This window comes from Pyricularia pennisetigena, chromosome 3 (assembly GCF_004337985.1).
Source record: "Pyricularia pennisetigena strain Br36 chromosome 3, whole genome shotgun sequence".
Classification (NCBI taxonomy): Eukaryota; Fungi; Ascomycota; class Sordariomycetes; order Magnaporthales; family Pyriculariaceae; genus Pyricularia; species Pyricularia pennisetigena.
In genome coordinates, this window is record NC_043742.1 from 6,790,841 (window position 1) to 6,807,484 (window position 16,644).

General features: G+C 50.8%; 4 protein-coding genes across 4 annotated transcripts; 2 read left to right on the forward strand and 2 right to left on the reverse strand.

Annotated features, from left to right (window-relative positions):
• Positions 1-3,813: 3,813 nt before the first annotated feature.
• On the forward strand, positions 3,814-6,156 carry PpBr36_03601 (uncharacterized protein; the record flags this gene model as incomplete). Its single annotated transcript, XM_029890772.1, has 1 exon — positions 3,814-6,156. One exon carries the CDS (start codon positions 3,814-3,816, stop codon positions 6,154-6,156), a length of 2,343 nt encoding a protein of 780 aa, XP_029754244.1.
• Positions 6,157-6,957: 801 nt separating this feature from the next.
• PpBr36_03602 (uncharacterized protein) lies at positions 6,958-8,616 on the reverse strand (the record flags this gene model as incomplete). The annotated part of the gene is made up of 5 exons (XM_029890773.1): positions 6,958-7,187; positions 7,289-8,015; positions 8,233-8,304; positions 8,413-8,433; positions 8,566-8,616. 5 exons carry the CDS (start codon positions 8,614-8,616, stop codon positions 6,958-6,960), a joined length of 1,101 nt encoding a protein of 366 aa, XP_029754247.1.
• A 986-nt stretch (positions 8,617-9,602) lies between these two features.
• On the reverse strand, positions 9,603-12,379 carry PpBr36_03603 (uncharacterized protein; the record flags this gene model as incomplete). The annotated part of the gene is made up of 3 exons (XM_029890774.1): positions 9,603-9,771; positions 9,855-12,101; positions 12,354-12,379. 3 exons carry the CDS (start codon positions 12,377-12,379, stop codon positions 9,603-9,605), a joined length of 2,442 nt encoding a protein of 813 aa, XP_029754246.1.
• A 1,598-nt stretch (positions 12,380-13,977) lies between these two features.
• Positions 13,978-14,097, forward strand: PpBr36_03604 (uncharacterized protein; the record flags this gene model as incomplete). Its single annotated transcript, XM_029890775.1, has 1 exon — positions 13,978-14,097. The coding sequence occupies one exon, from the start codon at positions 13,978-13,980 to the stop codon at positions 14,095-14,097; it is 120 nt and encodes a 39-aa protein (XP_029754241.1).
• Between the last annotated feature and the right edge of the window lie 2,547 nt (positions 14,098-16,644).

Below are 16,644 nucleotides of genomic sequence, written 5' to 3' on the forward strand. Positions count from 1 at the left end.
AAGTGGGGTGGTTTTGAGGCACTCAACCGCCTGAGCACAGCACAGCGCAAGGTCAAGTACCTACCTAGGTAGGGAATCGGAGTTGACCCAAGTGCCGTCGCTTACACCCTGATCGTTGTATTTTTATCGAAATTTCTTGTTTGATTGAGCTCTTGGTGATCCTGTGAGGTTTTCTTTCTTTCTTGTTACGTTCCTAGAGCACAGGTCTGATCTTGATCTCCAGCTGAGTCTCTCCGTCTTTGTTGTTTGCTACCTGGTGTAGGGTAGCCTCGACTCGAGTAGATGTTCCAAGCGGTGAAGTCTTGGGTGTACCATGCAAGCTTATCCTCGCGATCCTTTCTTTCAGACCCTAAGAGTTCCTATTTTTTTCTCTTGCAGCGAGCTCTCCCGATGAACTGCTCCTTCTAAATATCACCGGTGAGACGTGGCCGTCTTCTCACGTTAATGCTGAGAAATACTAGGACAGGATACTGTCGCAACTGTGACAGAAATAGAATACCGGCAGCAGACCAGCCAGGCCGCGCTTTTAGGGTTGCTGGTTTCAAAGGTGCGTTCTCGCTTAAGCAGCGAGATCGAGGTCGAAGCGGGTCCCAAATCGCGAAGTCAGGTAGTAGCCTCTAAGAAGGTCTCGTAAAACATTTACAAGAGTCAAGTGGGATTTCTGTAGTTTCTCATGACATATAATATTTGGATAGGGATGGATAGCTCAGCTTCAGGCTTGTCAAGTGGTTGGGATTTTGGGCGCCCCTTTTTCGATGAGCAGATTGAAAGAGGAAAAAAAGCAAATCCAATCCAGCCAGCACAAAAGGCTCGTTGAGTTCCATGGATGGTCCACACCGATGACGATCCACATTCATCCAAGCCTTATGGTTCTATTTTTTCTGCTACTGTAAACCTTTTCCGAATCGTCGCTAAACCAAAACCTCGGCGGACTTGTCAACAATGACGGCGTTATCCTCCGTGGTCTATTGTGACCCATTGCAACCTGTTGAATCTGAGGAAAAGACAACACGAAAGGCAATTGTGTGAGAAGAGTGGGGGAAAAAGAGAGAAACAGAAAACAAAGAGAGGAAGGAGGAAAAAAAAACGAATGGAAGAAGAAAAAAGCGCAAATGAACTACACCGTACAGTGACGGAATATGGCGCAGACCTACCAATTAGTAAGTTCCAAGAGGCAAAATCAAGAAGAAAAAAACGTCTGAATATGTTGATGTAGCAAGGCAGCCATCGAATCTGCTTTTTGATGGCAAATTCTGCCCTACGAGTTCAATTTAACCTGTTCCGAGGAGATAGACGGCATGGTCCTGCTGGAGCTGGATGCAACTTCTAATCCGTACGGAGTACATACATACAATAAATACAGTACAGTTGACAATACACCAGTGTTCTCAAGAGGTTCCATTCCAGTTGATCTTGAGCACGCTAGTCAACAGTTTACCACAGTATTTACTGGAACCGGATTCACGTGGATGAACTGGTCTGGACCCTCTTGCCAAAAAGGGTCACCAGTCGCAATCATCAGGACAAGGTCTCAAGTCGGCTAACTCGAACAATTATATTGTGTGCAGCAATCGTGGAGGGGCTGCTGTCCATTGTCATCTGCTGTCCCATCTGCAGTCAAACCCTCGGATCCGAACGAAAGCCCTGCCCGGTCATCTCTCCTCCACTGGCTGCGACTGGTGCGGAGAGTTTCTTTCGTTCTCGAAGCGACTGGACGTGGAGACACAACACAGTCCAACCATGCGCCAACTATACCAAGAGCAACAAAACAAGCCCCCGTTCCCACTATCTCTGGTACCCGCTCTTTTGCCCATGCATCTTGTGCAGGTGTGGGTGGGAAATTGAAAATTTAAGGGTCCAACACACCAATCCAAATCAGTGTGATGCAGATAAAATGGCCTGGACTTTGTGTCTGTAATCATTCGACCGGAGTAGTAGACCATATCCGATCTGGAAATACCTACTTCGCCGCTCACAGCTCGTCTGTTGAACCGACACAGTATAGCCCCAGAAGCATGAGCGCTTTCTTTCTTTCTTTTTTTTTTTTTTTTTTTTTTTTTTTTTTTTTTTTTCTCTCTCTCTTCGACTCAACTCACCCACCTCCTCTCAACCAGTTCGAGTCGCTTACGAAGAGCTAGGTTTGTCAAAGCTACGACGTGGCTTGGACAGCCAAGTATTATCTTCGCATTCCGGTAAGCCACTTTGCCACCTATTCTTCTAGCGTAGAGCGGATTTCACCCTCGCTCACGTACAGTACATGGGTTGCCAAACAGCGTTGGCGGTGTGGGCTCGACTATTCCTTCAGCTTGGGGTGGGTGGGTGCTGTTTTCTACAGCCGAATGACCAAGAAGTGGGAGGATCAGTTGTGCCTGAATGGATTCTAATAGCACGTGCTCCCGCCATTCAACATCCAAGTTGCATGCAACAATGTTCCACCTGTGAGCTATATATTGCCTTGATAAGGTATGTAAGCATGATTATTACTTACTTTGTCAGTCCGCATGGCTTCATCTGTTACATACAGTACGGAGTACCTATGCTTCAGCCCAGAACAACATGTACCAGGCCCAAACGTCTAGATACTTGACCGTGACCGACCGTGCATGGCCGAAAGTCGCATGCAATGCAGTAGACTGCAAGTACTTGACACCTAATCTCTTTATTATTTAGTCTGGTTCTACCACGTATCAAAAGTAACCTGGATGTAGGTTGCCCAAGTTACTGCAATTAGTACAAAGGTCATAGAACCGGGGTCTACGCCGGCCAGGCTCAACCTTTCACCGTTCGTCCCAGTTATCATACCCTGGTATTCTCCATGCCTTTTGGTACCTCCATACACAAATCAAAAATCACATGGCTGGCTTCCGTCCGTTGTCTTGTTGTTGCCAATCTTTTCTTGTCTTTTCTTTTCTTTTTTTTTTCTTCTTTCTGCTTAGCCAAAAACCCTCACAAATGAATGTGGACCATTGCATCTTTTGTTACAGATTTCATCCTTTTTTGACTCGAAATCTAGGTACAGGTTTGTTCAACCAATGTCCAATCAATTAATAATACCTACGTGCTTGTCTACCTACCTACCCACCTACAAGTAGTTCTTCAATACATAACCGCTCGTGCGGGCTTTGTTTGGTTCCGGTTCCTTGACTCTACTTTTTGCAGTAGTTCTACAGTCTCATGTACTGTATACATGCTCGGCTCCCTGGAATTCGCACCTACCCACTCTGGCAACCCTGCTCAATACCAAGTACGTTGGAGTATCTACCCCACCTTGGCAAGACCCCTGGCTCGGTAGTAGGGCCGGCGGGTGGCCCAGAGCACCCAGTTGTAGCCCACTTGTTTGCTACGCTGCGTCGATCCCCCTCACGGTCCTTTTTGTACTGGTTGTACCCGATCTATCACAAGACGACACGGCCCATTCATACCTGCATGGGCTCACTCGGGCGGCCAGCCTACCTGGTACTTGCCTAGTCGACCGACACTTTTTCTTATCAGCAAGCGTATTGCTCTTCAAGTATGGAGGGGTCCCGCCGCTGAAGATCCGGTTTTGTTGATTGAATCCGACGGTTTGTTTTGCCTAACAACGGTTGGCAAGTCATGTTGCATCTTGTCTACCAGGCCGTGGTTACTTGCTTGTGTTTTGTCACCATTTTCCCCCCATTGGATCTCACTACTCGTAACATTGAGTCCGACTTGAGTTGGTCGCCATAAAGGTTTTCCGCGTGTCTTTCTTGTCGGCGCTTGGCATCCTTGCTTCTTTGTCTTCTCTTTTTTCCCCCACTCTCTCTCTCTCTCTCTCTCTCTCTTTCATAAATCATGTCAGCAACCGAAATCCCACGTACCACAGGCCCTGGCAGGCTGATAGCAGCTCACGAGCGAAGAGCAGCAAGCAGTGACGACTCATCCAGCTCGCAATCCAGAACCATGACTATTCCTGTGCAATCCGAATCCTCACACATCGAGGGTGAGCTACGAGACGTTATAGACGACACCCCAAAGAAGCCTAAAACCCGTCATTCGATCTTCCGCGGCATCTCACGTATCGCTTCTTCCCCTACTATTGGCCTCACTCTGGGCCACTCCCGGACCGCATCTGTCCCTTATAGCAGCGGATCAAGCCTCTCTTCTGTCAGCCTATCGACCGTGTCCAGCTCTTCTCCTTTCACCCCAACCTCGACCTCGTCTTATTTTCCATCTACGGATTCTCCTCTCGAACGCGACGGGGTCGGCTCGTCTAGCGGATCAGGGACATCGTCTCCTAGCTGCTCACTTGGAAAATGGTCGCCGGAGGAGATTCGTGTCCGTCAGTTGAACGTGGAAAGTCTCGCTCACAATGGCAGCAACCTTGCGAAGTCTTCCATACCAGCTAAGCTAGTCTCTACCAGGAAGATCGGCCAAAGACGCAAGGAATCTTGGGCGAGTATGCCCTTGGAAATCAAAATACACATCTTGTCACATTTGAATGCACGAGAGCTGGTTCTGCTGGCGCGGGTCAGCAAAGAGCTCCGTGAATTATGTTTCGATGGTCAGCTGTGGACTACGTTTGATGCCTCGAGCTTCTACAAGAGAATACCGTCCCACGTCTTGACAAACACCTTGGTGCGGGCGGGTTCCTTTGTCCAACACCTGAACTTAAGAGGCTGCATACAGCTTTCGGGCTCGACTCCTTTCGACCAAGTTCCGAAATTATGCACGAATCTCCACAGCTTAACCTTGGAGGGTTGCTTTATCAAGCGCAACATACTACACAGCTTGCTCGAGAGCAATGTGAAGCTGCGTCGGATCAATCTCACGGGCCTCAAGTCTGTCTGCAACTCCACTTGCAGGATAATTGCCGAAACGTGCCCGCGCCTGGAGGTGTTCAACGTGTCCTTCTGCACCGACCTGGACGCTCGTGGTATCAAATCAGTTCTCGACCGCTGCCCGCTGCTGACGGACGTTCGCGCTGCCGAGGTCAGGGGTTTCGAGAGACATGATGTGGCAGCTGCCATATTTCGTGCCACAAACCTCACAAGACTTACACTCAACGGATGCCGAGAAATTGACGATGCATCGTTCAAGATTATGTTGCTGGGAACGGACCCAAAGTTTGACCTGTTAACAGATCTTCCTATGGTTGCGCCGAGGAAGTGGCGCCACCTGGGATTGAGTTATTGCGATGGTATCACCAATGAGGGATTCGGAGCCATGGGCCACCTCGTCCCCGACCTGGAGAGCTTAGAACTTAGCAGATGCGGCTCTTTGTCAGATGCGGGTCTGGGTCCTGTGCTGGCTACGACTCCTAGGCTCACTCGTCTAGACCTCGAGGACTGCGCGCTTCTGACAAACACAACCTTGTCAACTCATTTAGCTAAAGCACCGTGTGCCCCGTCGCTCAAGCACCTTACAGTCAGCCACTGCGAGAATTTGGGCGATGCGGGCTTGATGCCGGTGGTTCGCGCCTGCAAGAGCTTGCAGGTCCTGGAGATGGACAACACTAGAGCGAGTGATCTGGTAATTTGCGAACTCTCAGCAATGATAAGAGCCCGGTCGAAGCATACTACGCAACTACCCCAGATATCTCTGAGAGTGGTCGCTTACGACTGCTCCAACATTACTTGGATGGGTATCAGGGAGGTCCTTTCGCGGAATTGCGAGGCTGCCCCGCGAGCCCGGAAACAAATAAGCCAGAATGCATGGCGGGCTGAAGCAGAGCGTGTCTATGCACTGATAGAAGAGGTATCCAGCAGAGCTGGCCCTCAGGGAAGTGGGCAAGGAAATGTTGCCAGCGAAACGAACAATACCAGCGCAGCCAAACGTCAACCAAGGAGAACAGGCGGCAGTCCCTCTGAGTTGTCAAAACAGCCCTCGGACCAGCAGACTTATCCGAGCGACATCATCGGCATAAAGTGCTACTACGCATGGCAGCAGACGGTGGACGAGCACACCAAACGCGTGCTGGCGGGCGAGCTGACCCGTGCCGCACGCCTTGAGCGCAGCTGGGCAGCATGGATGCAGGCCGACGAGGAACAGGAGGCCGGTGGCGGCATCAGGCTCACGAGGCGACGGCGGACAAGAGCGCGAGAGGCGCAGATGGTCCATGCCGATGAGGAGGTTGGCGGGAACGGCGCAGGAGCCAGGAGAAGGGCGCGGACTGCAAGCTCATGCGTTGTCATGTGAGCAGAAACGTGCATATTACATTGGAGCTTTGATCGCTGCTTTTTTAGTGTCGAAACTTGACCTTATAGAGTTGAATGCTGGCTAGCACCATTACATTCATGATGCGGACTTTCGCTCTCTTTTTTTTCCATTCTGCTTGCTGGCTTTTCCCCTTTAGTCTATTGTTAAATCTCTTGTTCGAATCATGTAGCGTTTCTGGGGAGTTTTGGCGTGGGACTTCCTCGGGTGGGATATAGGGGTTATTGTGATCAGGGCGTTTGGAACGTTCTTTAGACGGCGCAACGGCGCTGTTAGGAATATTGGTATTTGTTTACTCATTTGGTCTTTGCGCGGCACAAGAAATTCTCTTGATGGTCTGACAGTATACGAATGTCTTGTTGGTGTCATAGTCGATAAGCTACCATTCATTTATGGACGCGCAATGTAAATACGTTACCGGTTCTTATCAAGACAATAATACCGGTAAAATGAATACACTGCATAGCTCCCCTTATTACATGTGGTAACACGAGCAGTCGAGAAAATATTGTCATCTTCGAATATTAGTCTGCACCAGCGTTAACTGCAATATAGGTCCGGGTGAAAACAGCTCAAAAGACAAAGAGTAAGAGTTAAGAAACGCATCCCTTTTTTGGTGAACCCTTTGCGAACCCTCAAACACCACACAAGACAGACAAGCCCAACTGACTGCCAGTAAGACACCTGTTGTTTATCCAACAGGGACAGTGGGCTCGTCATGATTTCTTTTTTTGGTCTTTTTTCATGTTTTTACTTTTTTCCGTCTCTTGTTCGTACAAAATTCTACAGCAGCTTTTTCAGCTCTGCAATGACGGCCTCACCCATCTCCTTGGTGCCGGCGTTACCGCCAAGATCCTTGGTCCTGACACCGCCGTCGATGGCGGCCTTGACGGCGGCCTCGACCGCGTCAGCCTCGGCGGGCATGCGCAGCGAGTAGCGAAGCATCATGGCCACCGAAAGGATCGTGCCCACGGGGTTGACGATGCCCTTGCCTGAAATGTCGGGGGCGGAGCCTGAAGATAGGAACTATTGTCAGACTATACCGGAAACAATGCAACAGAAAGTTGAACTTTGGCAAAAACAAAATCAACCAGGTCGACCATCTCAAACCTACCGTGAATGGGCTCGTAAATTCCGTTGCACCGGCTCTGGCCGTCCGGGATGGTACCCAGGCTGGCACTAGGCAGCAGGCCCAAGCTACCGGGAATTACGCTAGCCTCGTCGCTGATGATGTCGCCAAACAGGTTGCTGGTGATGACGACGCCGTTGAGCGCCCTGGGGTTCTTGACCATAAGCATGGCGGCCGAGTCAATGAGGTGGTGGCCCAACTCGAGCTGGGGGAACTCCTTGGCAAAGATCTCGTCAACCACCTTCCTCCACAGCCGGCTCGTAGCCAGGACGTTGGCCTTGTCCAGACTCCAGACCTTAGCGGGCGGGTTGCGGGCGAGGGCCAGCTGGGCGCCCAGGCGGGCTATCCTCTCGATCTCGTGGCGCGAGTAGGGCTCCGTGTCGAGCGCATACCCAGAGCCGTCGTCCTCGGTGCGGTCGCCAAAGTAGATGCCTCCGGTGAGCTCACGGACGACGACAAAGTCGGTGCCGCGACAGACATCAGCCTTGAGCGGCGAAAAGTCCACCAGCGAGTCCGAGGCGAACGAGCACGGGCGGAGGTTGCCAAATGTGCCGAGCTCCTTTCGGAGCTTGAGGAGACCTTGTTCCGGCCTCACTGGTGACGAGGGGCCCCATTCCGGTCCGCCGATGGCGCCGAGGAGGATGGCGTCGGCGGACTTTGCGGCAGCGAGGGCCTCGTCGGTTAGGGGGCTACCATGAGTGTTGATTGAGGCCTGAGGTTAATTTGTCCGGTTTTAGCAAGGGGTTCCTTTCGCTATTCAGGGAGAATTAAATGGGGCTCTTTCAGAATTTTGAATCTGGCACGCTGCCGCAACGCCGCAAAGCCTTGGTGTGCCTTTCGCCAAGCAAAGTCGTGGCCTTGCCCAGAAACCAAAAAGGCGCGTGCGTACAGGGAAGCATCGGGGTGGTCAAGCAAAAAGTCAAACTTACACCACCTAGCAGATGATCCTGCAAGTTGAACTTGACACCCGTCTTGCTCTTTTCCTCAACAGTCCTGAGAACCTGTAGGGGCAAAGAAAACCGTGCAGTTAGCAAGCAACTCGTTATTCAACCAGCCATCCGCCTTTGCCACCAGCTACAGGCTAGCTTATGGAATGAGATGGTTTTCACCTTGACAGCCTCGGCGACGACCTGTAACGGCGATCCATTGTAAGCAGTTAGTTGGCTTGAACGTCATACACACAGACGAAGCAGACGAAGTCGGGAAGATTGCAGGTGCAACCGGAAGTTTACTGTCCGTTCAAAATGGCCAGGAAAACGCACCTCAGGGCCGGCGTGGTCACCGGCAAATACGACAATGTTGAACGACGACATGGCGGGGAGCTTTGTGAAGGGAAGACAAGATAAACAGATGAAAATGAGAAATGATTTTCAATCCCTCGTTCGTCGAAACGTCTGTCCGGCAGGCAGTCTTTCTCGAGGAGTGTTGTAGACAATAATAATGAGAAAAGAGGTATCCGGGGATCCGAGGGGCAAAGTCTCGATTGGCAATTTAAATGAGTTGCAGAATTGGGCCCCGAAGCTCATTCAAACCAAGAAGCTCGACCTTGTTCGTGTAAGTTGCTGCCGTCGAAAGCAAAGCTCCCTCCGATCAACCTCCGCGCCCACTAAATGGTGGAGGAAGACATGGGACCAGTCGAAACCCCGCCGTCCGACACCGGCTCCCTCCCTGAGCTCAGCTAATCGATAACGCCGTCGTGGGTACAAGTCCGAGTTTGCTGTTGGTGGTTGGTGGGTGCCGTTGCAGCTGGCTATTTTTATTTGGGAAACGTAGCACATGGCGTTTGAGTATCCTGGATCTTGGGTCCCCTTGGAGTCTACCAAGATTAGAAGGCATATCATTTCATACAGGTGATAGCACCTGCAGCTCACATTGACTGCTCATGAAATCCTAGTGCCCTTTGGCAACTATATATAGACACGTTATGTTATGCTGTGCTATGCATTGCTGCCCATTCATACAGACAGTCCAAAATTCCCACAGTCGACTCATGCAACGTATATATTTGGGTATCGCCATCCCCTTGGCCATCCTTCATGTTTATCATTTGTATGTCATCCCATGGTCGCTGTGTATATGCCCGCATTGTGCCCCTCAAAACTACAAAACAACCGGCAGCAAAATCAAGAAATGCAAGAGTCCAAGTTCATGAGGACGACCTCGTTGAAATTATCATCAAAAGAGGAGTCCCACGAGCATCTCGGAAACCTATTGGGCCACAACAACCCAACCAGACAAAGAGGCGTGTGTCTCATGAACTAAGAACCACAAGGCCGGCTCCGTACTGCGATCCCCTCCCTCACCGAAACTTGGCAAAGGACTTGTGCGCCAGAGGTGAAGATGCTCCCAGAGCCACATTCCTTCGATTCCTCGGAGTCTCGGCACAGAATGAGCAGATGTACACGGACGGCATGTTGCGCTTGCTCACGTTGATGCACTTTCCGTGAAGCCACATCTCGCACGATTGACTACGGGGGCAACAAAAGTTAGCATAAAAAGCACGTCGCCTCGCCCTCTGACCAGCGCAGATTTGTCTTCCCCACAAGCTTACCATTGCACCATAAGCCCGTCGACTGTTTGCTCGCCCCCAGGGCTACCGGCGCAAACGCATCGAACACGGTTTCGCGACGATGGCGTCGGCAGGCTCATCTCTGTCATTGTCGCTGGGGATAGCAAGGCAGGGTGTGAATGATGTCCGCTGAAACTGCGAGTGGCCGAGATTTTCAGCTTCTTTGGGCTGCCGTGATTCGCTGTTTGTCGCTGCCTCAGTCTCCTGAGTTCACTCTCGGCACCACCAGCGCCGTCATTTATCACTGTCTCGGCATCGCTTTCTTCGTCATGCTGGAGAGATATTTCGTGAGGTAGTAGCCGCCCACCAGTCTCCTGCCACCTTGGCCTAGAACCGGAAACTTCCAAAGAGTCCGGGAGGGCATATGATCGAGGCCTTCTACATTTGGCCGGGATCACTATCTCCTCATCATCGGTCGAAGACGCATAGTCGTCATACTCCTCCTCAGCCGAGCGCCCCGAGCGTGCCGAGCGCGTCCGTCTGCTTGGAAATACCTCCTCCACGCTAGCATGTCCGTCCGCGTTTACGGTGATCCTGGCGAGGGTCGGCCTGAACGCGAGCTGCGGCTGGGGGGATGCCTCAGGGATGGAGTTCAAACTCGACAAACGGGAGTGGTGGTGGTCTTTGAATGGTGAAGACCGGCCTGAAGATCGCATGCTACCGGTTGACGAAGGTCGACTGAGAGGCCGCTGCGGCGGCTGCTGCGGTTGAAGGTGGGGAGGAGGTTGCAAGGGCCTTTGCGTGGCTGGTGCAAGAACGGGCATTTTGTTGGTTCCCGAAGCTCTACCTGTCCGTTTCTGGCTTCTGTGTTCGCTGAAGCTCCTAGACACGGCAGGGCGAGCCACACTGGTTTTTGCGGGTGGATTTACTGTGTTTGCTCTGCTGCTTACCGGCCTAGAGGGCGCCAGCTCGCGCATAGACGCTTTGGATATGCCAAAATCTTGGATCTGAGAGGAGGACCGGACCACACCCGATGAAGCCGAGCTCAGAGAGACGTGTGTCTGTGGCTGCACCCTGTGGGACGGACCGTCCATGTTGACTGATGAGGGTCTACTGAGAAGCAAACCAGGATTCACGCCGTCACTCGTGTGGGATACACTAAATGGGTCATCAAAGGATCCTTGGTAAAGTTCTGTGCTGTCCAAGCCCAAAGAGACCTGATCGAGCGAAGCGGATACTGCAGTGAACGATATGTCGCCGCTTGATGTGGTTGTCTTGGGTGCAAGTGGACGTTCACGTTTCGTGGGGCGTCGCTGCTTGTTCTGCGAACGCGAAGTGCTCCGTTGCTGCTGAGGTTGGGGCTGTGGTTGTGTATGTTGCACATCTGCCTGGGTTTGTCCAAGCTGTCCATCTTGAGCCTGTGTGCTGGCATCCTGGAACATCTGGGCCGTCGCGTCCCAACCTGATGGGTCCATGGAAATATGCTGCGTTGGGCTCAAGGTGTGATGACCCTGCAGCATACCCGAGCCAGCGGCGCCAAAGTCGATATCCAGGCCCAGGCCTGAAAAGCCGCCGTTGTTATTCCACATGTTTGGGTCAGGAAAGAGAGACGCCGACGCCGGTGCTGACAAGGGATAGGCAAACATGTCACCGGGCGAGGTCACGAACACAGGCATATCGTTTGGATCCGGGGCGCCTGTCCCAGAAAAATCATGGAATCCTTGAGCATCCTGCATGGTCTCGTGTTCGGTATTGATGTTGGGGACGGGCTTTCGCCGAGATGTCCTTTTGTGGGTCGAAGATGGCGGTGTTATTGTTTGCCCTTGGTCAGCGGGTCCGGCGTCTCGCCGCCGGACCTTTCTCGCTCTTTTAGGCGGTGGCTCTTCGGGTCGAGGTACCGAGTCTTCCCCGTTAGGATGTGACAATGGGAGACGATTCGAAGGGTCGGACAGTGGTTTGAGTGCGGCCGGGTCAGACAAAGACGTTTCAAAGCCACTTGCTAAACGAGTTCTCTTGCGGCTATTCACAGCGTCTTGTCCAGTGATTTGGTTAAAAGGATCCCTGCCGCCAAAGCCACCCCAATCAAGGTCTCGTGGCGATGAATCTCCTCCAATATGCTTAAATTTTGCGCCGAGAGGAGAAACGCCTTCTTCCAGGCGAGGCACACCGTACGCCTCGCTGTTCTGCTGATCGTCTAAAGTTTCGAATACAGGGCTCGGTAAGAGTGCCGTCGAGGGTGTACCGTGAGAGAAAGTTGCAGAAGGTGATAAGGCCCGCCGGTTACCAAAGCTGTTTTGATGGCAACGAAAAAGGTAAGCCTCTTACATCTCCAAGTAACGTAGGTAGAAAAAGTACCAGCAGAAAGATGGCTAAACTTGAGGTGTATCTGAGAGAATAGATACTGGTGCCTCTGGGATATGGGCCCTGCCTAGCTGAGATCTTTGATACAGGAGATACAAAAGTCTTGGATAGCAAGCACCCAGAGTTGCCGACACGATAGCACAGGGCAAGAAACAAGACAGAAACCAAAAGTTAGCATACCTGGTATCCAATCGCTCTCCAGTCATATCAGTTCAGATCCAGAGATTCTTGGCGCAGTCCCGGTTATGGCCACGCATGCGAACGACCTCAGAAAAGGTACATTCCAGCCCCGAACATTAATCGCTCTTGGTTGAGGTTCACGTGGGATGTGGACTGCGCTCAGTTGCGAAGGTAAGGTGCTGCTAGACCAGGCTGCTTTTCAATATTACCCGCGGCAGAGCGAAGAGAGACGGAGGAGAGCACAAACGAAGTCCTGGGTGACTTCTTGGTAGAGTGGGTGTGTTGCTGTGTCGTTGCAACAATGCATACGCGGGGGTTGCCGAGAAATCCTTAAAGCAGAAGCAACCCCTGCAAAATGAGCCTAAAAAATGACGGGTACTCGTTCGGGGGAGGAATTCTAAATCTCGGGATCGAATCCAAGCTCGGTTGTCATTTGGGTCATTACTGAAATGGTTCGTAAAAATAGGGCGTATCTGATCGTAAGCTAGCGTGGTTTGCTTTGCCTTTTTGGTTTGCTTTGGTGGTAGCGTCTCTTGCAAAGAGAAAAATAAGACTTTGGCCAAGTGGGAATTGGAATTGGGAAATTGTGGCAGGCCGTTTATTTCATTACAGATTTGTTTCTGTGCACAAAACCCAACCCTTTCACTTTGTTAGCGAGTCAATTCCCGCGCGGTTGTTGCTTTTGTACGACAAAACCTGAGTGCCCTCCGAAGACATTGAAAAGAGGGAAGGGAGGAGAAAAAAAAGTCTGAAGCCCATTTAGGGGTCCACAATCTTTGTGGTTGCCAGAGCAAACAAGCGGGCAAAACGGACTGTACTGTAGCGTTGGTGGGCTACGTGCGGGTAAAGGCACCACTTTGATTGGGATGTAGGGTAAGGGAGAAGAAAAGTAACGATTTCCCATATGATGGTTGACAGGTACATACCCTGTAAATTTTTGTACCCGGTATGTTGAGAAATCAAATGGCCGAGATAGACAGACAGTGTCGCCGGCTACAAACTCGCAGGGAAGGGGAAGCAAGAAAACAAGAGTCAGGAATGCAGCAAGCACACACAGTAAAAAACGCAAAAGTAACTAAACCAGATGGCAGTCTTCTGTCTGACGGGAGACGGGATGAAAAAAAAAAAAAAAAAAAAATAATGATAATAATAGGGAGGCTCCCGAGGGGATGCGCCGGGGCGGAAAGTTCGCTAAGACCAGGGAGGCAAAGAGATATAACCGCTCACTTTTGCTCGCTCGCTCCTCAGGTTGCTACGCTACACACAGGACGCTACAGCACGTCCTGCGAAAAGCGTACAGGGGCCCCTCGCACCCAAGTAATCCGCAGTCGACTTTGTAGTGGATCGGGTATTGGGTGCACAAGCACGGCAAGGCAAGCGGGGACCGACCGCACTTTTCCGACTCCGCGCCCAAAGGAAAAGGTTGACGTTGGGAAATGGGTGGCTTATTGGTTGGCTGTGAGAAAATCCAAAAGGAACGCATTAAATGTTGCCAGCCCGGAGATTCCGGGGGAATTTACAGTACTCGAATCTAATAATTGGAGACATACAAACACACAAAAGACACGGCGTATGGTTTGTGATGATGGGTGCAAGCGCCGATGGAACGGGCCCTGGTAGGCCAATGACGGACGAATCGCAGTGCCGCTGTTGTGTTGCCGCAACCTCGAGCCTGGACAAGCTGAGTCGGCCTGGTGGAGATAGTGACAGAGCTCCCCTGAGCTGCAACCAGGTAAGGACGTAAGGAGGGTACTGGAGTAATGACCAGCCTGTCCTGAATCCTCTACATAGTATTCATTGGGTCCCGCTAACCTACAGATACCAAGGATAGAAACTAATGATCGATGACGGAATCATTGAGTAAACCCTTGTAAACTTGAACAACCAAGAGGGAGAGATCCTAAGGTAGCGCCTCGGGAATTAAAAGACATTCCGGAGCAACGCAGTAGACAAAGGATTTACGAATAGACGCAACAAAACGATGACCAAGGCGCAAAGTGGGGGACGATGCATGCGGTCAGCTAAAAGCGTTGCACTAATTTTGAAGAGGTAGGCGACTCTTTACTGCAGTAATTGCCACCACTAGACAAGACTGGACATGTAGGCAATAGCAAAGCTGCGCAGTGAGCATTCCATTCCAGGTTCGCCAACACGATGCTTGCTGTATCACATCTGGTATTGGCAGCCGCCGTGTTTGTGACCTCTACCCCTTGCTGTCTTTTCTCTCTCTCTCTTTCTCTCTTTTTGCGGCTCCGAGAAAAGGCCACTTGCGAAACGAAAGAAAAAAAAAAAAAAAAAAAAAAAAAAAAAGAAAAAAAAAAAAGCATCCGAGCGTCAAGCGCCCGCGTTTGGGTGGTGACGGCACTTGACAATGGCGTGTCGGCAGATGTGCTCCTCACGTTGTTCTTCTCAATGCACAGAACTCAGGCGTAAACCCCCCTCCAACTGGTTTGTATGCGATCGTGACATGAATCACCACTGGCCCTATAGCCAAGGCAAGGGGTCGTTGTTGAATAGTGGCGGACAGCGAAGCTAGAGCTACCGCGAAAGCTGAGTAAGGTGCTGTACTGTACCAACCAAGGTCCACTGGTTGGCAAGAGGCAGCCTGCCCTAAGTGGAGACTGTAATGAACGGCAAGCTGCAGGTGTGAGTCAATTGCTTGATGCTGCCACGCAAACTATCAAAGAGCAGCCGACCCCGAAGGAAGACACTGCTCAGCCAGCATCCCTGCGTCTGCATCTAACGGACATCTGCATGCTGAACAGTGTTTGGTTGGTTCGACTTGCATGAGGCACAGGATGCGAGATGGGCTTTGGTTCTAGGCATGCAAGGTACTCACGCTAACTTGATCCCAAGTTTTCAGTGGACAAGATGATCCGCACCGGCAGCACCAACAGTCGATGGAGGCAGGTGGTTGGCGTTGGGCTTTTCAATCATTGCAAGTCGGGGTATGATAGCTCGGCACCAAGCAGCCTTTGCATTGTGTGCACAGGCAAAAAAAGTACCGGAGGGGATTGTTCTATGGGACTTGCCTGGTCTTGCGAAGAAAAAGAAAGAAAAAAAAAAAGAGAGAGAGAGGGAGAGAGAGAAGAAGAAAAATTATGCCCGACGCTTGATATAATTTCGATGGCTGGCATCCAGTATTCGAGTAAAGTAAATCGGCATCGATTGACTGACTTACTCCCTAGAGGCCCAGGGGACCATCTTCCCTGAGAGCCCTTCAGAGACTTTACCAGCCTCTCTCCAAGCCGTCCCATGATCAATCATCAGCCCTACCTAACCCAGCATTTTAATCTGCGCAGGGGTAACGTGCGCGCCATGGGTTCATACTATATTGCCTATTCAGTAACAACCCCGTTGCTCGAAACGCTATTTATTACCTGCCCACATTGGGTGCTTTCGGTAAAGCACTTGGCAGCTAGCGTGCAAAGTTTTGTACTATACAGGCAACAACTTCATCTCTAGCTCAACTTGGCTAGATGTTGACTTTTGACCTAAGCCTACCTTGGTCCATCTCAACTTTGAACAGAACGCTCGGTAATCTATCTATGGTATTCGCCATCATAAAGTGGTTGCATTAGCACCCAGCCGTCGTCGTCGACCGTGCGGGATTTTGGAGAAGAGCAAGTGCAATCATGATAACACACCAAGAGTGAAACATATGAGAAGGAAAAAGAAACAATTAAATTTAAAAGGGCCGAACATCGTATGGATCGCAACTGTAAAGATTATATCGATCCTGATTTCGTCTTCTTTTTTTTCTCCTCTCTGACAAGCCAACTTACACTATACAGAAAGACACCGAGTAGATGTGTGCAAGGTTTTCGACTCGTCGAAGTTTGACAGTTTGTTCGAAGGCATGCCAACAAGCTTGAAACGACTGGTCGAGAGATAATCTATCTGACCTCGCTTTTTAAGTGCTTGCATGAGCGCCACGCCTTGGCTTCGCGCCGGTGAGATTTCGCCCTGTTGACAGTCGAACATACCTCGACCTGATCACTTGATTGGTTGGTTGGTTTTACAACAATACGATGAGCAGTGATTGTTTTCTTGGGTAAGGGGGGCCTTCGCAAGACTAATAAAGTTAATCCTAATTCTTTTTATCTCTTACAAAGGGCGGGGGGAGAAGCTTCGTGGAACGTGGATCGTGGATCAATAAACAATAAGAGAAACCAAGGAAAAGAGTTGTTAACATTTGCCATTATCGGAAACGCATGCATGATTATACCATATCACAGCAGCAAATCATTATCACTCACTGAGCTTCCCTCCCCGCCCCCCGCGAAACAGC